The 22,840-nt window shown below is 35.1% G+C and overlaps 1 protein-coding gene across 2 annotated transcripts in view; it reads left to right on the forward strand.

The window, feature by feature from the left end:
• Positions 1-1,507: 1,507 nt before the first annotated feature.
• fwe (calcium channel flower) overlaps positions 1,508-22,840 on the forward strand; it is a 39,414-nt gene continuing 18,081 nt past the window's right edge. For both annotated transcript variants that reach the window (XM_089102030.1, XM_089102032.1), the window contains exons 1-3: positions 1,508-1,634; positions 13,459-13,531; positions 15,229-15,354. In XM_089102030.1, the coding sequence (XP_088958156.1) occupies positions 1,556-1,634; positions 13,459-13,531; positions 15,229-15,354 (278 nt within the window). In that variant the 5' untranslated portion in view covers positions 1,508-1,555. The remainder of the gene's footprint in view (positions 1,635-13,458; positions 13,532-15,228; positions 15,355-22,840) is intronic.

The raw sequence follows: 22,840 nt of genomic DNA on the forward strand, positions 1-22,840 counted from the left end.
ACGATGAAAAAATTGCTATCGTCACCAAAAAGTGCTGGGTGAACTGATGGACCCAGGTCCGTAACCAAATCATTAATATAAAGGAGAAAAGGTATTGGACCAAGACCAGAGCTCTGCGGGACGTCCTTCCGGATAGGTAGGCGATGTGAAGACACGCCGCCCAGACTCACACTCTGTACTCTACCAGAGAGATAAGAGCCGAACCATTAGAAAGGAATTCCACAAATCCCTAAGTTCTTGAGTTTACTTAATAAAACACTGTGATCAACCATGTCAAAGGCCTTAGAAAAATCCAGAAATAAGCCCAATACAGTATTATTAAGGTCAAGTTGGGAACGTATAAGCTGTGTGGCGTCGATTAGTGCATGAGTAGTTGAAAATTTGAAAGGGAAGCCATATTGATGAGCCATGAGGAGAAATCAACGAATCTGTAGGATGAATCTCAAATAAAAAGGGAGAAAGACGTCGGAAGATAATTCTCGCGAGCACTTTAGACATAACTGTGAGAAGTGAGATTGGACGATAATTACTTATCTCAGACGGATCGCTTTTTTTATGAGTCGGGATAACAATCGCTGATTTAAATATTTCTGGTAAGACTCCATTGGTCATAGATAGGTTTGCTATGTGCACAATGGGTTCACAAAAATAGGAAGATACGGTCTTAAGAAGCTTTTTACTTATGCCAAAGAAGTCAGGTTTGTTGTTAAAAAGCAGTTTGTTGAATATACTGGTCAGATAAAGCAGAAAATTTTTATACTACAGAGACATGGGAAAAGTTTGTTTGGCTTGGACCACTTTTGAAAAGTGGAGCAGGTGACTTGGAAAATGTTGGTTATAAAAAGGATATAGGTTTTCAGACGGCAATGAAGTAATATTTAATGTAAGTTAAAAGAATTGTCAATTTCTTCTAACAGCGAAAGTAAAATGTTTTCTTTTATGTAATATGTTAAAAGTTATTATTCGGCGAGGGAAAAAAATTAGTAAAGTGAAAAATTATATATTAATATTATCTAAACCTCTTAGAAATTCAGAAACTGAAAATTTGCACTTGATTTCAGGACCACTAAGAATTCTTTGCGGGAAAATCACGGTTTTCTTTCCTAGTTGTTCAACTAAAGAGAAAAATGAAGGTTTAACATTATTTTTTAAATAAATTAATAAAAACAAGGATGGTGGAAATGCAGTCCCGATAGTATTGGCAGTCTATTTCATTCTGAAATAGAATGAATAGATCCTCGCTAACCGCAAAAGCCGACCTCTCAAAACTGGCTTCTATTCTTTTTTTGTTCTCAGTCGGTTGGAACTGCAATACAAGTTATGCAACTATATCATTCAAAAATTGATCTAAGAAAAAAAAACAAACAAAAAAACACTAGAAGTGCGTTCGGACCGTGGACCGATCCGAGTCCGAGCGCACTTAGGTTAATCAAACAAGGAAGATAGCGCTAATTTAAGAATCCTTGATCTCAAGATATTCTTTAGAAGAAACAGAAGATATTTCATTGTTTTTGGCAAAGTCTGTTTTAGCCTAGGCTAGCTAAACTTCAAGAAAATGAACAATCCTGAAGTAGAAAATGCACCTTGGTACTTGAAATATGGCAGTAGAGGCTTGGGGACAGCATCAGGAATATGTAATCCTCTTTCCTATCCTATTGGCTATATGGCATGCAGACCAGTAAGCTATTAGCCTATAGACTGCTGGTCTGGTTGTTAGTTTGGTAAATTTAAAACAGCCTACATTGCACAGCCTGAATTTTGTAAAATTTTGAGTTTGGGGGGAAGGAGGATTTCAAAAACATCTTCCCATGACATAAATTGTCCTCTAAAGTCAATTCTGATATTTGTAGCACTCTATCTAGCCTATTAGTGCTTTGTAAATGATTAAAAAGCTTCTACAGTAGAATTTTGGAAATTTTTTAGTTTGGGGGGAAGGGGGATTTTAAAAATGTATCCTCATACTATAAATTCTCCTCTAAAGTTGAGTATGATGCTTGTAATAACCTCTGTCTAAGAGCTTTAGAAATATTTAAGAAATAAAAGAAATAAAAGCTTCCAAGATAGAATTTTGGAGTATTTTTAGTTGGGGGGAAGGGAGATTTCAAAAACATCTTCCCATGACATAAATTGTCCTCTAAAGTTGATTCTGATGTTTGTAGTGCTCTATGTCTTGGCACTTTAGAAATATTTAAAAAGCTTCTAAAGTAGAATTTTGGAAAATTTTGAGTTTGGGGGGAAGTGGGATTTCAAAAACATCTTCCCATGACATAATTTGTCCTTTAAAAACGATTCGGTTATTTTTACTTGTCAATCGCTAGTCAAATTCTTTCCCTAATTAATAAAGTTTAAATGTCTATCAACACAGAGTTGTTTGTCACCTGGATGCTACCCTTAAGGGTAAGGGGTTATGATAAACAAAGTTGTGACATCACAACAAACCCGGTTTCATTATACCATGACCAAAGTCAGCATGGGTAGAAAATTAAATGGCTTATAATGAAAATAGGATTTTGGAATATATCTTAATGAACAAGGTTAAAAGCTGAAGTTGTGTAAGGTAAGCAGTGATTTATAATTATGATAGTAATATAGGATGAAATTCGAGCTAAAACAACTAGCAATGTGCAGTAATTTACCATTATATAGAGGGGGGGATTAGTGGAGGTATGTACTTCAAAGTACCTTCCCGGGACATACCATAGCATGTAGATCCATCCCTGAAAGTTTCATTTTCCTAACCCAACCCCTTTCCAAGATAGCCAAAAGTAACTAAAGTAGAATTTTACCAGATGATGTCATTCTTCTGTGTTAAACTGGGCTATACTCAGAGGGTGTTGGTATACAACTGCAATGACAATGCTGTCTATTCTGAACTGCTACCAGTCACAAGTGGAGTGCCACAGGGCACCATCCTGGGGCCCACATTATTCAGCATGTACATCAATGACTGTACTACAAACCTGAAGAATCCTTTGATGCTATATGCTGATGACTGCAAGCTCCTAGGACTGGCCTAGAATGACCTAAATCTGTCAACTATGCAAGAAGATCTGTACAGACTATCTAGATGGTCATTGGATTGATGTCTACAGTTCTATGCCTTAAAATGTAAAGTTCTACATCTTGGATGCAATAATCAAAAACTTGCATATCACATAGGAGATGCCCAGCTTGAGGCAGTCAGTGAGGAGAAGGACCTGGGGGTTATTGTTGACAGTGAGCTGAGGTTTTACTGCCACACATGAGCTCAAGTTACAAAAGCAAACCAAGCCCTTGGCCTCATAAAGCAAACATTTACCACCAGGAAGTCAGGAGTGATTACAAAACTGTACAAATGGTCTGTCCTCACCTGGAATTGACCTTAGCCTCTCAGTACTATAAGATGGATGTGAAAGTACTTGAGAGTGTCCAAAGAAGAGCAACCAAGCTTATCTCTGCATTCCAAGACAAATCTTACAAGGAACATCTCACCTTACTCAAACTCCCTACCTTAGTATAGTATACTGTAGGAAAAGAGGAGATGTAATAGCAACTCATAAGTTGCTAGAAAATGACCTATTAATTCATGTCTTTTCCCCGTCCTTCTCAACTACCGCAAGAGGATACACCAAGAAGCTGCAGGTCCCCTGTTCCATCAAGCAAGAGTGCCAACACTTATTCTCAGACTGTTCTGTGTTATTCTAAAACAGCCTGTCCTAAGCCACCGTCCAATCTTAAACTCTAGATGCCTTCAAGAAAGGAGTTGATCAAGACTGGGCCAATGCTGAATGGAGGCTGAACTGGGATGTCAAATCATAACCTTGAAACACCAACAGAAAGATTTCTACAGGAGGCTCAACACCACCTCATCTTGCTGGAAATGCAATTTAATATAGTATAGGCTAAGCAGATGTTATTCTGGTTGTTAATTTTGTAAATTCATTCTACATTGCAAGACAGAAGTCAGATAGCACAAACAAAAAGGTATAATCTTATTACAAGTAAACATTTAGTGGTCCTAATCTTCAGAAGGATATGCTAAGCAAGTAAAAATAGTAGACTAGGCTTAGTCTACCATTAGACTCCTTGGTGCAAGTCTAGGAGCAGTCCAGTACACAAGGAAACAAATTTTACTTCATAATATACAGAATAACCTTAGTTAACATATTTTACAGGGGGAGAACCTTTATCTTCCCTTCTTTCACTTTTGTACAATTTTTTTTTTTACAAAATTCTAAAAAAATGAATTTGACTGCATTTTCTGTTTTAAATAATCTAAATTTGCAGTTAGACACCATGAATGCCACCAATCAAAAACATATTAATAGACAAATACTGATAATTTAGGTTAAGTAAGTTTAGGTTAGATTTGCTAGATGGCACCTGGGTGTTTGTTTACAACGGATTTCCAAAACTTAAAGAATAGACACAAATATTTAAAAAGTGATAGAAAAACTAAAAATACAAGGACAGAAGTATTTGTGCTGAAACATATGCCATCCTACATGTTTTTTTATAGATGGCATTTATTGTTTGTAGTTTTTTAAATGATTATTGAAAATTCATTGGTGAAAATGCAACTACAAACAGTCAGGATGAACACCATCTATAAAAAAAATATTTGTAAGATGGCATATCTTTCAGTACAAATTTGAAAACAGACAAAACATTTATCAAAAGCATGGCTTCTTTGAGAAATTTTATTCCAAAATTAGAAAAAAAGTGAAGAAAGGTCCTCCCCCTGCAAAATGTGTTAATTAGGATTATTCTGCATATTATGAAGTAAGAATTGTTTTCTTAACATGTCTCTTTATGTAGTGGAATGGTCATACATATACACCAATATGTCAACTAGCCTAGGATTATTCTGCATATTATGAAGTAAGAATTGCTTTCTTAACATGTTTCATTATATACTGGACTGCTCCTAGAAATACACCAAATCCTTATTTTACTATTTCAATAATCATGACTGCTTTTAAATCAATGCACCCTTATCACCTTCCAATGGTCCCAGTCCCAAATATAGCCCTAATATCCTAATATATTTCTTTGTTGTATTGAATCTCATAATGATGTCATTCTTCATTGTCAAAAACCTTTCTGTGTTATTAACTCTTGATGAAATTTGCTTTTGCCTAAGTAAGAACAATACAGTTGTGACTATAAGTATTACCTTAAATCACATATCCTGCCAGATAAAGTGGTGTTGACCCTTCTCTAGAAAAATCTTGCTGGCAATTTTTTGAGGCTATGATCTGACATCCCAGTTTAGCCTCCATTCAGCAATGACCTAGTCTTGATCAACTCTTTTCTTGAATGCTTCTAGAGTTTGAGACTGGACAGTGACTTTGGGCAGGCTGTTCCAGAGTAGGGTAGAACAGAGTTGGAAAAAGTGTTGGCATTCCTGCTTCATGCAATGGGGGACATGCAGCTTCCTGGTTTGTCCTCTTGTGGTAGTTGAGAAGATTAGAGAAGATATGACTTAATAGGTTACTTTCCAGCAGCTTACAAGTTGTTAATATATCTCTTCTTTTCCTACAGCATACTGAAGTAGGGAGTTTGAGTGAGGTGAGATGTTCCTTGTAAGTTTGCATGGTTGCATCAGTAGCTACAACCTAGTAAAGAGCGAACCACAGCCCGTAGTAACCAAATGTTAAGAAATGCGTTTTGAAAAAACTGCCTAGTGAAAAAAATTGCCATCTGACTCTGACTCAGGAATGGTAACTATTATTTCGGTTTTTCTTAAAAGTAAAAGTTTATTGCAAAAAGAAATTTATGGTGATTTCGAAAAAAAAGCCTGAAACCCCTCGAAAATGGTGTCAGATCAAAATGAAAAGTCTACCATTGAAATCAGTACTGTCAAAAACCTAGTTATGGGAATTTACAACCTGTCTCCTTGAACAACATGGATAATGACTTTTTTGCATGGGTAGCTCTGATCTGTCTCCTTTTTTTATAGCAGGGCTAGGGGGCAACCAGAACATCATAGAGAGATGTGTATTAGCTCATTTGAAAGGAAACTAAATTTGTAAGTGACCAAAAATATTGGAGGGCAATTAGCCCCCTCCCTCTCCCTACAATCCCCCTCCCCCCCAAGTCATCTAATCAAAATTTTGAGATATCCATTTTGTTCTCCGTAGTTCAAATGTCCAATATCTATTGTTTTAGTGATGGCATGACCCACCATAGTCCCTGGGGAAAGGACTGTATGCTTTATTGGTATCTGATGTATTGATATCATGTGTATTGGTATGGGCGTATTGTTATTGGGTGTTTTGGTATCCTCATTTTTAGTAGCTCATATAAAAGATATTGCTTATATATATACATGTCTTTCCCTCCTATAAATCAGCAAGTTCCATATGGCATTTTGGGTGCCTTGTCTCTATTGGAAAAGCTGGGGCTACTGGGCTACCAGAACTTTTTAGAGTGATGTTTAATGGCTCGTTAGAAAGCTGTTGCTCATATCTATGCGAGTTGTATCAATTCTACCACCCGGAAGTGTAAGATAGCACTAAAACAGGGGCGTAATTTTGTCAAAACCCTGGGGAGGGGGCTAAGGTGGACCAAATTTTCCCAGATCAAGTGAAAATGTCAGTGAAAAATAAAAAATAAGCCTTATAGTACCACAAATGCAAGGAATTACTAAAGAAAACTGGCCCATTTCTCTGAATTATGCAGGCTTATTTTAGCTTTGTTAAGATTTTTTAAGAAACTAAATTTTAGCTGGGGGGGGGGGAACTGGGATGGCAAACTTGGGCTCAGAGGGGGCAGGTGCCCCCTCTGAGCCTTATACCCAGACAAGAAACAATACTTTTGGTATCACTTCTTAAGTAGATAATGCAAATATTGCAAACATATAAAAAAAAAATCTACAAAAAAATTCACCAAAATGATTTTAAATGAATCTTATATGTAATAATCTTAACTTTTAGTTACTATGTGCTGTGTTTTGTTCTTTACAAGGTTTTAGCTATTCTTGATGAAACTAGCATAGGCCCCATTTATAATGAACTGTATCAGTCCTTTATGTAACTCTTTTTTGATATTGTCTCAAACTGTATATTCTTTCATAGTATACAAACATTGGTGGCTCTGTCAATAGAGTGTCGGTATTGTAGTCTCAAGGTGTTGAGTTCAAGCCTTATCCAGGCCAACTTTTTCTGTTAATTATAAATGGATGATGCTGGTTTCTACGCAAGTAAGGTTTTATTACAAACTTTTAGTCTCTTAGTAATATTCAGTTATTATAAGCTTTATAATTTGTTCTTACTTTAACTAGTTGCAGAAAAAAAATATAATAATGAAGTGGTACTTGTTCATTATTCAGTACGCCCTCGAGAAATGAAGTTGCGCTTTTTACTGTGGCTACTGTAGAATGGTCAAGAGTCTCTGATGGTAGAATGGTGAGCATAGCTTGTACATGAAAATGCAGTTTTGTGTACAAAGTGATACTAGTTGCTCTCCAATCTTTTTGGTAAATTAAAAAGGGCACTAAAACCTTTAATTTCCATTTGAATTAGCCCTCTCACGACATTATAGAACCACTGAGTTGATATGATCACCCCTGGAAAAAAAAAAAAAAAAAAAAAAAATGCATCCATGATCTTTCTTCTGGCAAAAATACAAAATCCACATTTTTGCAGATAGGACCTTGAAACCTCTACAGTTTAGTTCTCTGACACACTGAATCTGATGGTGTGATTTCTATTAGGATTTTAGGACTTTCAGTGGGTGTTTTGACCTTTTTTTGAAATAAGGCAAATTTTCTCAGGCTTGTAACTTTTGATGGGTAAAACTAAACTTCATAAAACTTATATCCCTAAAATTATCATAAAAATCAGATTCTTTTGATGTATCTATTGATATCAAAATTCTGTAGAGTTTTGGTTACTAATGAGCCAGGTTGCCTCTTACTTACTGTTTGTTACCACAAACTGTTTGAAAAGCTTGGAAGAAAAAAAACAATATCATCATTGTAATAATTATGGACCAAAACACTTAACTGGAGGTTTGCAAGAACACCTCCCATATGTTCCTTCTCCAAGCCCCCTTAACAAGCTACACAATTAAGGTACAAAAACCAATATATCAAATCAGATTATTAGAGGTGTGGTCCTGTTAGCACAGTGGTGGACTTCAAATTTGAGTGTTTTGTGTTCAATTCCTAATTGTTTTTTTTTTCCAGAATGGTTTTGTTCCCTTCTATATGATCATTTTCAGATAATTTCACTGTTTTTATAAATGTAATGCACTCATTTTTTAAAACATGTCCCAGGAAGGTATTTTGTCAAGCATTTTGATTCAAAAGAGAATAGAAGTAATCAAGTCCATGGTTTGCAATGACATTCTTAGTAGATCACTAAATCTATACCCCAATGAATGGCGTAATTTTGACAAAATCCTGTGTTGGGGGGGGGGGGGGATCTGGAGCCAATTTTCCCAAATGAAAATGACAAAAATTTTAAAACAAGCCCTTTAGTAATAAAAAAGGTATAGATGTACTAAAGAAAGCTGACCTGTTTCAGTGGATGCTTGAATTATGCAGACTTATCTTAGTTTTGATAACATTTTTGGAGAAACTAAATTTCACCTGGGTGGGGGGGACTGGGGTCTGGTGGAAAACTGTGGTTTGGGAGAGGTAGTTTCTCCCTCTGTCCCATAGGAAATCTCGCTCCTGGCCACAACCCCTTGCCACTGAGTGGTTGGAGAAGTGAGACATGTGGTTCTGGAACCGCTCAAAGCTGTATATTAAAAGAAGGATTACTTATTATTATGCTTAATTATTCAAATTCTTTACTTGACAATTCTGCTGTGATATTCTTTCATATGCAAGATTCTGCGTCCAAAGAGGAAGAAAAACAAATGAAAACAGTTTTTTAGGAGAATTCAGCTAACTCTTTCCCAAATATTTTAAATGAAAACACATATAGCTAATAATACCATTTACCGTACCTACACAAGAAATGATCTTTTTTGGAATTTCGATTCATTTGTAAGTAATGAATGGCTTTTCTATTGAGGGACAGGTCTAATAACTCCTTAAGCCTAAAGATACATTTCTGTTGAGCTAGAAAAATTTCCCACAAGCATGTCAATATGTAAACCTGTCTGCATAGTTAACCTTTTGTTTTGAAGGTACTCCCCTGGAGCTACTTTCTTAAGTGCTGCTAAATTTGATTTTTAAAAAAAAGAATTAAAGATCTATTTCTTATTTAAAAAAAAATTACAAAAAAGAAACAACACTATTTTTCCCTAAATTGGAGGTGATTTGAAACTATATTAAAAAAGAAGTTTTGGACTGAAACTAAGAAGCAACATTAAAACTTAAAACAAACAGATGTTATTCCATAAAACAAAAACTTTGACTTGTAGTCAGAAATGACCTCCAGGCAGGGGACAGCTAGAGCAGGGGGGGATTCCCCTCAAAGTTCTATGTTGTTAGCATTTGTTGCTGTGTTGCCATGTTTGTGTCCTCATTTGTTGGCACACTGGATGATTTTGTAAGCACATTCTTTATATCCCCCCTCCAATTGCAAAACCCTAGCTATGCCCCTGCCCCCAGTTACTTCTCCTCACTGACTACCTCAAGCTGGGTTTCTCCTAAACAAAGTGGACATATTGGATTGTTATGTCCAAGATATAAGACTTTGCATTTCAGGCATTGAACTCTAGACATCAATCTGATGACCGTTAGGACAGCCAGTTCAAATCTTCTTGCATATTTGACTGGTTTATATTGTCTTGGGCCAGTCCTAAAAGCTTCCAATCATCTGTATATACTGTCAAAGGATTCTTCAAGTAGGTTGTACAATTGTTAATGTACATAGTGAGCGAAGTATGAGCCAGGATGGTCCCCTGAGGTACTCCACACTTGACTGGTTGCAATTCAGAAAAGACAGCATTGCCATTGCAGTTTTACACAATCACTCTCTGAGGCCTGTCAGTGAAAAAGGATTCCATTTAATCTACAATATCTTAGTGCACTTCATATTCATTTGATTTCAAAATTTGTAGTTGGTGTTGAACTTTCTCAAAGGCTTTGACTTGGTTATTCCATATTACATCCACTGGTAGACCAATATCTTAAGAGTCTAGTCACAAAATCATATGATTCAATTAGGTTGGGATCAGCTAACTATTAGTATGAAGCCATATTGGCTTTTGTTAAGCAGCTGATTTTTTTTAGGCTGATTTGTTTATTATACACTTAATTGCTTTACTTACAACCAATGTGAGACTTTTAGGCCAGTAATTGCTAGCAAGGTCCCTTCTCCCTTTCTTGTGTATTGGCTTAATACTGGCCAGCTTCCAATCATTTTGAAGTATTTTGTAAGTGAGGGAAATATCAAATGTTATTGTAATTGGTTTGGCAATGTCTTCAACTATTTATTTTTCAATGTTGGGTGCAGGCTGTCTGGTCCAGCAGCTCTGTTTAGCTCCAAGCTTTTTAAGCCTATTTTTGACATCCTCTTTACAGATAAACAGCATGACCGTTTGTTCTGGAATTAATTGCTCTGGCAGATGGGGTGGTGTGTTGGTTGTGGGCAGGGCAGAAAAATTTGGACCAAAACTATATACTAAATATCTAAAATTTGTCAAAATCAATGCTGCCCAAAAGCTATCAGTGTAAAAAAAAATTGTATAATTTTTGAAAAAGCAAGGGAAAGACCTTTCCTCCCAAAAAAGCAAAGATCTTGATGAAATTTACATCATAGAATTTGGAATGACCACAAGCAGAGGATCCAAGCCCATTTATGTAAAAACAAAAAACTTTGCATTTTCTCCTAGAAGAGAAAATGCATTCTGGTTATGGATGCATGTTCTTTTTTTTCTTTTGCCAGGGGTAATAGTATTGCACCAATGATTGTAGAATGTTGTAAGAAGGATCATTTGAGTTGATACTAAATTCCTAGTACCCGTTTTAAGTAACAAATGAAATTGCTCCCAAGCAGAATGCTGATTTCTGCCATACTGCCATGGGATTGTGCATTTGTAAACACTTGCAAACAGTCCATATAAAGTTAATCATTATATAAGATACATATGTGGTATTATTAAGGTTGTATGGTTTTGAATATTTGCACAACACTATGGAGCCTTAAATTTTGTACCACTAATGTGAAATTTTCCAGATTGATATGTTGGGGGACTTGTTGTAACTTCTCTTCATTTGGAAGAGGGTATTTAGAATTAGCCTATATACAAGATCACATTCATATGCTTACTAGCGCAAAAATGGGAAGAGTATTCCTCAGAAGCATTGTCCATTTATCCCCTTCCCCGCTAACCCCTGAAAATGTTAGACCACACAGCCTGAAAGATCATTTTTGGCATTCCATATCTGCCACTCTTTTCTCTTGTTTGAAAAAAAGTGTTTGTTTCTATTTGTTTTTGTTTTGGGATTCCAAGGACTTGCAGATAAAAGTTGCAAGCAGATTAAAAAAGGTATTATGGCCCATTTTTCCTGCCCTATCTCTAGAAGGCCTATGTCCTTAACCTAGTTCTTTTTTTCCGGGGGGGGGGGATTAGGGTACTTCGAGTTGGGGAACTTAAGATGTTAGTTTCACGCTATTTAGAAAAAAAGGTTTTGCCCTTTTTTAGGCTCATGTTCCTAGGAAACCTGTGCAGAGGGCTCCTTCAGTCAAGAACCTAGGATTGGAAGTTCAAACCAGTTGGAAAAATACAAGTTTTTTAGTGCATTTGGAGGGACTGAAACCCCTGAATTTCTTCTTTTTTGTACATATGGTTGCTTTGCCTGAGGGAGTTACAATTTAAGTTTCAAGCTATTCAGAAAAAAAATGTATGATCCAAGATTTTTTTGGCTATTTTTTCTAGATTCCTTTTTTTAGTTTTTGAATACTTAGGTCAAGATTGCCTTGGTCCGAGGAGCTTCAAATACAAGGTTTAAGCCAAAAAAAGAATAAAATAGTTTTTTGCCCTGTTTCTGTAAGGCCTCTACCTCAAAGCAGTTTTTTCTATACATTAGGATTCCTTTGGCTTGGAACTGACGTAATATTTCAAACTTGTCAATGACAAAACATTTTTTTTTTTACCCATTTTATGACCCCCCTTAAACCCCACCCTGTATGACCCCCTTGGCCAAAGAGAAGTGCTCTGAAAGTTTCATGCCAATTGGACAACCAAAATCAAACATTTACATCTTTGTTCCACTTTGAAAATTGTCTTTAAGCAATTGACAATATAGCTAATTTAGGGCCCTGGGGTTGCATGTGTGTCAAGTCATATCTGGAGACTGACTATTCTGAGAGAAACTATTCTGACTATTCTTGATCCAATGCAATGGTGGTTACAGGGGCACCAAGGGAAAAGAGGTATGGGAAGAGGCTGGTTGCCCTCCAAACACTTTTAAGTCTGAAAACGAGTACCTGTCTCTGGCCCAAAGTTATACAGTCACTCATTCTATTTGAAGAGGCCTAGGAAAAAATGGTACATTTCAGGCACTTAGCATTTTTCAAAATCAGTGATATTGCATTGACTCTTATAAGCAACCATGAAAATTCTTATATAATTTTTTGGCTTTGATTTTTCAGCAATTCAAATTTGAACAATTTTGATATTTTCATCATAAAAGACAAATACTAAAATTGCATTTGTGGGATAAAATATTTTTTCTTATTCAAGGATTTATTATATTGGCTATTTTTTTTATACTAGAAATAATTTGTTCAGTCTTCAGATATCATCAGAAGCCATATATTCTCACCTTTTTAACTTCTCATCTTCTTTGTCTTAAATTTGAAAGCAATTGCCTGTAACACTTAACTTTAGTTGTGTCAAACAATTTTTATTATTGCATTATGCTTCAGCATTTTGAACTTTGTTAAAGGAGAATTTTTACAAGGATCCAGGGAATATTGAATTTTGATTTTTTGAATCATGAGCCCTTCTGTTCCTTCTCAAGCCCTTCTGTTGGCTGCAGACTTATTCTAATCCCATCCAGACTGTATTTACCAAGAATGTACTTCCTCTGTATCTCATATTTTCAGAATTGATAACAGAGAGGTTAATAGAATTATTGATTTTATTATTGGAAAGGTAATTATTGCACCAGTTCAGGCACATCATATAATTATGTATATAATATAGTACAAAAAAGATGACAGTTTAAGAAACACTCAAATAAGGGTCAACAGTTGCAAAAAGTCAAATTAGAATCTGCCCGAAAAGCTCTTAATGAATGGGAATGCTTGAGCATATCTATCATACCCAAAGATATGTGCAAAGGCAGATCTAGACCAAAATCTTTGGGGAAGGGAGGTCAGTGTGAACAGGGCACCAATGATTGACCAAATGGACAAGTTTATTTAAAAAAAAGAGTAAAAAAGAAATGAGGGTGCCAGAAAAATCTGGGGGGGGGGGTGTCCCCTGGATGTGTGTAACTTTAATGAGCTTAAAATTGTAGATTGTTTAAAAAAAAAATCAAGTCTAATAAGAACCTTTTTTTTATTTCAGTGGCAATGTTCATGGGCATTTGGGCATGCATCACAATCACACCCATTTGTTTAGTTGCTGGAATTTTCCAAATGTAAGTTTATTTGTCTGTTTTGATGCTAGTGGGTTTAATGATGAAAAGTCTTAACTGCTTTTTGCCAGAAGCTTTTTTGAGGTAGAATTTTTTTTAAGCCTTAATTTTGCGAATTTTTCTTCTTCAGAACTAATTAAATCCCTGTAACTTATTTAAATTCTCGGTTATAACTAATTCAGTTAAGTTCGAATAAATTTGAACTATACTTCAGAAAGCTCAGTAAGATAGAGCCTTTAACTACATGTTGGAAAGATCTAGTAACATATTTGCATTTTGTTCATTGTACCTTAATTTGTATTTTGGATAATTACAAATTGCACTAACAATAAAAAAATGCAATTCAGAATTTGCAACTCAGACAAATAAAACAATATATATTTCAAAATTGTCACAGAGTTCTGATAGTTTATAATTCATTCTTTTTGTTCATCCCACTTATCTGAGGCAGGAAGTGTCATTATCCCCTAAACAAATGATGCATTTATTTGTGTCTTTTAAAGCTATCGTGCTCTTAAGTGTCCTTTATAGACCCTACCCACTAGGTGTATCTGCATAAGGTTATCTTCTTTCCAAAAGGGAGGGAAGACAATCTAGTCAACCAAATATTTTGCTGCAATTACGAAAATTTTATATTTTCCCCTTGGTTTGGGGTATGACATTATACAAAAAAATGTATTTGAGTACTTGTTTTATTGGGAGAAGGGGTGGGGGGGGGGCTGGGCCATGAAAATAACGCTAAAAATTGTTAGTAGTGGGTATGTTGTCATTTCACTTACTTTGAAAATCGCAATTAATATTTTTAAGGGGTATAGGGAGGGAACAGGGTTTATTTTTTGCCCACTGAGCCAAACCTCAGCTAACCTCAAGACAAACAGAGGACGGATGGAGTGTCTCCATTTCAAAATCTATGTAATATAATTCTATATAATGTGCGCGAAAGTGAAGCCTTATTGTAGATGCTGTCGTTTAAAACACCTCAAAAAGAACTTTGACATCCCTGTTAAAATTATCCCTGTTAAGTGTTGGACATGGCCTTTGGATTTGGTCTAGTGGTATGTAGATAAAGCAGAAATGCATAAAAAGTCATATTGTAGACGCTGTCGTTTAAAACACCTCAAAAACAACTTTGACATCCCTGTTAAAATTATCCCTGTTAAGTGTTGGACATGGCCTTTGGATTTGGTCTAGTGGTATGTAGATAAAGCAGAAATGCATAACATTTTATTCAGCGTATTGTAAACACTTTTTTTCGTGATTGGGGTTGGAGGGGGCTATGAAATTATTTAGAAACCCCAAATGGGTTCTAAATTTCAATACTGTAGTTAAAATCACTTTACATGCTGTGAAAATCACAAAATTCGTGATGTTTTGGTGGGGAATAAGGAAACAAAGAAGTGCAGAGTATCCTCTAAGCTAATCTCAAGACAAATAAATGTTTCAATACCTCTATCCCAAAACCTCATTTTATACATTCAAAGCATTGCTCCCTTCTACTGTTAAAATTTTGAAAATTTTAGATATGTATTTAGTTTTGTGCAGGATGGCATAGGCAAAAAGAAACAGCATTTAAGAATATTTGATGTCTATTGATTTCTGCAATGCTATTTACTGTAATAGAACCTTATATGATGCTATTGAGGAATATTGCTTTTCAGATTTGTATTTAACAATAATTAAACTATCGCATCTAATTTCAGCTTTGCTGGTTTTATCATTACATTGATTGAAGCTCCTTGTTGCTGCCAATTTTTTGATTTTGTGACTGTAATTTCTACTAGAATAGAAGAGAAGCCATTATGGTATAAAGCAGTTTTGTATGTTCTGTAAGTATGTTATACAATTTATTTATACTTTTTACTATTCATTTTCACATTACATGATTGGTGCATTTAAACCAAAATCGGTTCTGAATTTACTTTTTTAAATTTCCTCCAATAGTCCAAATTTTCCTCGGAACCTTTCAGTCTAGAACGCCAGATATTAGTTTACCATGACGTCATTTTTTATCGTCATTTTTTCTTCTTTCTTTTTTCACGTGGTATTCCTTTAAATATGAGAAGCGTCGGATTTCTATCTGTACGTTCGGCTTGGGAAAATTCCGCTTTACTCAAAGTAACATAGGAATACCTTCTTTTAAACATCATAAACAATGAGAGTTTCAATTGTATGGACTTGTAAAGTTGGCAGTACTAAAAATTAATTATGTTAAAATACAGGATAATTAGCGTCATCACTAACAAAAACCTTCTAATTTAAAATAAAATAATAATAATGAAGAATATTGCCAACAAAAACTACAGACATGAGAAGCAGAAAATGAAACGGTTTTTAGCGGTACGATTCATTCATGTTGAAAATGAAAATGAAAATGTATTCATTATTTAGTATTAAATGTATTCATTATTGTATTCATTATTATTCATCATTATTGCATTCATTATTATTTATCATAATGAATAATTATCATTATTCATTATGTACATTAAATGTATTCATTATTAGTATAAAAAATACCAAATTGTAGGGGGAATTGGCAGATGTATTTCAAAAAGCTTTATTTGGTTTGAAAATACTGTTGTAGGAGGGTAAATAAATTGAATACTTATTTTTTTGTATTGTTATTAATGATTAGCTGCTGGGATTTGAAAGTTTTCTCTCCACCATGAGACTGCAAAAGAGAATTTCTCTGCTCCACATGAAGCCAAAATTGTGAGGACGTTCTGCCATTTTGCAAATTTTTTCTGCTTTTTTTTTTAATAGTCTGTAAGGGTACAGCCACCATTAACACGAATAAAGTGAGTAATGAGTTTTGATTTTTTTTTTTTTACCCTTATTAGATTTTGGAATAGAGAAGTTTTTCAAGTGTTCGGGATATGGAGGAATCACTTTTTACATTAAAAGCATCATTATCCATTTATTTCTATTAGCAAGAAAAGAAGATATAAAAGCTCTCCTTATGGTTTTAACCCTAGAAATCGCTCCAAGTGCAATTTTTAAGAGATTTTGGGAATAATGTCAACAAAAGTACGCTCTTATCTTCAAAACCAAACTGTGACTTGAGAGAGAAAGAGATATCTTGTTCTGCAGATAACCAATATTATGAAGATCTGCTGCCATCTCGCAATTCTTTCCGCTTTTTGAATTGACTGTAAGGGGACCCAATACAGCTGACTGCTACTTAGTGAATATCAGAGATAGAAAAACGGGTACAATTTAAATAAAGCTGTGTAACAAAAAAACTTATAATATTAAAAATCCGAATATTTTGACTCTGCGTCTGGGAGCCTTTATCAACGAGGAAAAAAATATGCTTAGTTGAAATAAACACAACATATAAAGTAAAAGACAAAGAAAATTAACAAAAAGCAAAAAAGAAAAAAAATAATAAAACTCATATCTTAATAACCTCCAAAATGCTGCAATGACTGTATAAGCTTTAATAAAGCTCACGGAAATGACGAAGGGTTTTATGACAAAAGAAATGACAAGGAGACAATCCTTTGTTATTTCTGTATGCTCTATTAAAGCTTTTATAAAGATTAATTAAAAAAAACTTTCTACAAAATAAGTTTTTCAAAGAAAAGTAAAGAACTCCATTAAACAAAAAATGAGCAAAAATAAAATCAGATATTCTACCAAGCTCGAAACTACCACAAATCAGCATCGCTAAATAAATGAAACCCAAAACGAACAGAAATTACAATAAATAACCGATTCAAACTCAAAACGAGCAGAAATTAACATAAGTTTGGCACAAAACCCCTATGCCTTCCCATGGCCAGAACAAAATTTGCACTTTACTGAAAAAAATATAAATGTTTTTACTTTTATAACTTTAATAAATCAAATAATTTTATCATTTTGACTACTAAATATCAGTATATGTATATTAAACTGAAAATGCACATTCATTTGTATTTTTTCAGTAACGTACAAATTTTGTTCTGGCCATGGGAAGGCATAGGGGTTTTGCGCCCAACTTATGTTAATTTCTGCTCCTTTTGAGTTTGAATCGGTTATTTATTGTAATTTCTGTTCGTTTTGGGTTTCAATTATTTAGCGATGCTGATTTGTGGTAGTTTTGAGCTTGGTAGATTATTTGATTTTATTTTTGCTCATGTTTTGTTTAATGGAGTTCTTTACTTTTCTTTGAAAAACTTATTTGGTGGAAAAAGTTTTTAAAATTAATTTCTGTTCGTTTTATATTGACATGGTCTTTCCAGGAAAAAAGAAAATAACACTTTAAATCTTTTCGTTTTTTAAGACTTTATAGTTTGGCCTGCTATTTGTATGCTGGAGAAGAATTTTCAGCAATTTTTAACAATATACACTGTTTTAAAAATCTGGACACAAATAGTACTGTTTAACTTAGTTTCATACCTACTCTAGTTGACCTGAAATGGAAAACTTGATACCATTCGCAAAAAAATCTGTTTACTTTCTTTGATAGGTTGGATACACTTACACTATTTTGATTTGGTTAAACTTTAAGAGCAGAAGTAACCTCGAAAGTTTGAACATAATACCCTCAGTCGTTCTTAGGATAATGCTGAGAGAGACTACTGGTAATTAGGATTGTCACATTGCATCTCGATTTAATCTTAAGGAAACATTTAGTTTTTAAACATAATGGGCCATTGGGTGGTTCGGAATGAAAGAGGGATTAGTTGCCGTCCAATCACTTTCGACTATTAAAAATGACATCAACTCTTTCTATTTTCAATTGAATGAGCATCTTTTGAAGTTCCTATCACAGCTCATTCGATATCGCGTGGCCTGGTTGGACCAACAACAACAACAAAAAATATTACTTATCAATTTTGAATGTTGAAAAGGGATCTAGCCTTTTATTTTCCAATCAAATGAGCTGTTTTTGAAGTTTATACGTCAACGCCTTCTATAATAACCTTATATGCGCCCAAGGCATAACTTAAAACCCTTGCCCTGAGAGTTGTTGGGGAGTGTCCTTCTCAAAAACATATTTTCTATCTGGAAATTCACTACGCTGAACAAAATGGCTATATAAAAATTCTGATTGGATGTGTTTGGGTGAATGATGAACGTGGGGGGGGGGGGGCTAGTTGCCTTCCAATCAGTTTCGACTATCAAAAAGGGCACTAGGACTTTGTATTTCCAATCAGATGAGCCCCTTTTGAAGTTTCTATGACAACGCCTTCTTATAAATCCTTGTATGCCCCCAGGACATAACTTACAACCCTTGCCCTGAGGGCTGTGGGTGAGTGTCCGCCTCAAAAACATAGTTTCTATTTGGAAATCAGCTACGCTGAACAAAATGGCTACCTAAAAATTTTGATTGGATGTATTTAGGGCAAGGATGGGCATGGGGGAGGGGCTAGTTCCCCTCCAATTACTTTCGACTATTAAGAACTAGCCCTTAAGGGGACTAGCCCTTTGAATTTCCAATCGAATGAGCCTGTTTTGAAGTTTCTACGACAACGCCTTCTTATAAATCCTTCTATTCCCCCAGGTCATAACTTAAAACCCTGGCCCTGAGGGTTGTTGGGGAATGTCCTTCTAAAAACATGTTGTTGATTCGGATATCAGCGCAATTAAGCTAACCAACGGAGAACTCTAAAACGTCGGAGATGATACGTATAGGGTTCTGATAGGCGTGGGGGGTTACTCGGCCACCAAACACCTCTAAATATTAAAAAGGGCACTATGACGTCGAATTTCCAAACAAATGACACTATTTGGAAGTCTCTATGATAACGCCTTCTATAAAAACCTAATATGCCCCCAGGGCATAACTTAAAACCTTTGCCCGAGGGTTGTAGGGGAGTGTCCTCCTCAAAAACATATTTTCTATCTGGAAATCAACTACGCTGAACAAAATGGCTATCTCAAAATCATGATTGGATGTGTTTGGGGGAATGATGGGCGTGGGGTGGGGGAGGGCTAGTTGCCCTCCAATCCCTTTTGACTTTTAAAAAGGGCATTAGCCCTTTGAATTTCCAATTGAATGAGCCTGTTTTGAAGTTTTTACGACAACGCCTTCTATAAAAACCTTATATGCACCCAGGGCATAACTTACAACCTTTGCCCCGAGGGTTGTTGAGGAATGTCCTCCTCAAAAAGATATTTTATATCTGGAAATCAGCTACGCTGACAAAAATCCTATCTCGAAATTTTGATTGGATGGGTGTGGGGGAATGATGGGCGTGGGGGGGGGGGCTAGTGGCCATCAAATGACATTAGACGATTAAAAAGGGCACTAGCTCTTTGAATTTCCAATCGAATGAGCTTGTTTTTAAGTTTCTACGACAATGCCTTCTATAAAAGCCTTATATGCCCCCATGGCATAACTTAAAACCCTTGCCCTGAGGGTTTTGGGGAAGTGTCCTCCTCAAAAACCTATTTTCTATCTTGAAATTAAGTATGATGAACAAAATCACAATCTCACAATTTTGATTGGATGTGTTTGGGGGAAAGATGGGCGTGGGGTGGGGGGGCTAAATGCCCTCCTATCCCTTTGGACTATTAAAAATGGCATTAGTTCTTGAAATTACAATCGGAAGAGTCCTTTTTGAAGTTTCTGCGACAATGTTTTCTGTATACGCCATATATGCCTCCAGGGCATAACTTAAAACCCTTGCCCTGAGGGTTGTGGGGGAGTGTCCTCCTCAAAAACACATTTTCTATCTTGAAGTCGTTGACGCTGAACAAAATGCCTAACTCAAAATTTTGATTGGATGTGTTTGGGGGAATGATGGGCGTGGGGGGGATTTGTTGCCCTCTGATCACTTTCGACTATTAAAAAGGGCACTAGTCCTTTGAATTTCCAATCGAATGAGCCTGTTGTGAAGTTTCTACGACAACGCCTTCTATAAAAACCTTATATGCCCCCAGGGCATAACTTAAAACCCTTGCCCTGAGGGTTGTGGGGGAGTGTCCTCCTCAAAAACATATTTTCTATCTGGCAATCAACTACGCTGAGCAAAATGGCTATCTTACAATTATGAGTGTATGTTTTGGGGGAAATGATGGGCATGAGGGGGGGGGCTATTAGCCCTCCAATCACTTTCGATTATTAAAAAGGGCACAAGCCCACTTAATTTCTAATTAAAAGATACTGTCTTTAATCTTCTAAGACGACAACTTCAATAAAAACCTTAAAGGCCCATAGGGCATTACTTAAAACCCTTGCTGTGAAGGTTGTGGGGGAGTCTTTTTCTCAAAAAAAAATTTTCTATCTGGAAATCAACTACGCTGAACAAAATGGCTGGCTCAAAATTTCGATTGGATGTGTTTGGGGGAATGATTGGCGGGGGGGGGGGGGCTAGTTGCCCTCCAATAGCTTTCGACTATTAAAAAGGGCACTAGAACTCTCGATTTATAATCGAATGATCCCCTTTTGAAGTCTCTACGACGACCCCTTCTATATGAAGTGTCCTGCTTTAAAGGAAAAAAAAATATAATAAACTGTACATTGTCAACATTGATCTTATATGACCTCAGGGCATAACTTGCCCTGAGGGTTGTGGGGGAGTGTCCTCCTCAAAAAGATATTTTCTATCTGGAAATCAACTACGCTGAACAAAATAGCTATCTCTAAATTTTGATTGGATGTGTTTAGGGGAATGACGGGCGTGGGGGGGGGGGCTAGTTGCCCTCCAATTAATTTGGACTATTCAAAAGGGCACTAGCCAATCCCATTTACAATCGAATAAGCCCTTTTTGAAGTTTTTACAACAACTCCTTCAATACAAATTGCCCGAGTATGGAGAAAAAAACAAAACAAAAAACAACACATTGTGCCCACATCGTTCTTTACTTAGGCAGCGCTAGCGCGCCGCCTATGATTGCAGTATTTTAGACTTTATTAAGATGTTAGTTTAATTTATTTATTTTTGTTTGTTCTTCTTTTTCTTTATTTGTTCTTCTTTTTTTTTATTTGTTGCTTTGAATTTAAATTTAATGTTTTTCACGTTGACAAAGTCACATCGTAATATCAATAAAGTCACATCACATCACAAATAAATAAAACTCACATCTTAATAACCTCCAAAGTGCTGCAATGACTATAAAAGCCTAAATAAAGCACACGGGAATGACAAAGGGTTTTTGACAAAAGAAATGACAAGGAGACAATCCTTTGTCATTTCTGTAAGCTCTAATAAAGCTTTTATAAAGAGTGCAGTATTTTAGACCTTATTAAGATGGGAGTTTAATTTATTTATTTTTGTTTGTTCGTCTTTTTCTTTATATATTGTTTTTAATTTAAATTTAATGTTTTTCACGTTGATAAAGTCACATCTTAATATCAGTAAAGTCACATCACATCACAAATAAATAAAACTCACATCTTAATAACCTCGAAAGTTCTGCAATGACTATAAAAGCTTAAATAAAGCACACGGGAATGACAAAGGGTTTTTTGACAAAAGAAATGACAAGGAGACAATCCTTTGTCATTTTTTATGCTCTATTAAAGCTTTTATAAAGATTGCAGTATTTTAGACCTTATTAAGATGGGAGTTTTATTTATTTATTTTGTTTGTTCGTCTTTTTCTTTATTTATTGCTTTTAATTTAAATTTAATGTTTTTCACGTTGATAAAGTCACATCTTAATATTAATAAAGTCACATCACATCACAAATAAATAAAACTAACATCTAAATAACCTCCAAAATGCTACAATGACGGTAAAAGCTTTAATAAAGCTCACGGAAATGACAAAGGGTTTTATGACAAAAGAAATGACAAGGAGACAATCCTTTTTTTATTGTTGTATGCTCTATTAAAGCTTTTATAAAGATTGCAGTATTTTAGACCTTATTAAGATGGGAGTTTAATGTGTTTATTTTTGTTTGCTCGTTTTTTCTTTATTTATTGCTTTTAATTTAAATTTAATGTTTTTCACGTTAATAAAGTCACATCTTAATATCAATAAAGTCACATCACATCACAAATAAATAAAACTCACATCTTAATAACCTCCAAAGTGCTGCAATGACTATAAAAGCTTAAGTACAGCACACTGGAATGACAAAGGGTTTTTTGACAAAAAAAATGACAAGGAGACAATCCTTGATCATTTCTGTATGCTCTATTAAAGCTTTTATAAAGATTGCAGTATTTTCGACCTTATTAAGATTGGAGTTTAATTTATTTATTTTTTTTTGTTCGTCTTTTTCTTTATTTAAAGCTTTTAAGTTAAATTTAATTTTTTTCACGTTGATATTGTCACATCTTAATACCAATAAAGTCACATCACATCACAAATAAATAAAACACATCTTAATAACCTCCAAAATGCTGCAATGACTGTAAAAGCTTTAATAAAG

This window comes from Artemia sp. Qi Xiang Cuo, chromosome 16 (assembly GCF_049724085.1).
Source record: "Artemia sp. Qi Xiang Cuo chromosome 16, ASM4972408v1, whole genome shotgun sequence".
NCBI classification, from domain to species: domain Eukaryota; kingdom Metazoa; phylum Arthropoda; class Branchiopoda; order Anostraca; family Artemiidae; genus Artemia; species Artemia sp. Qi Xiang Cuo.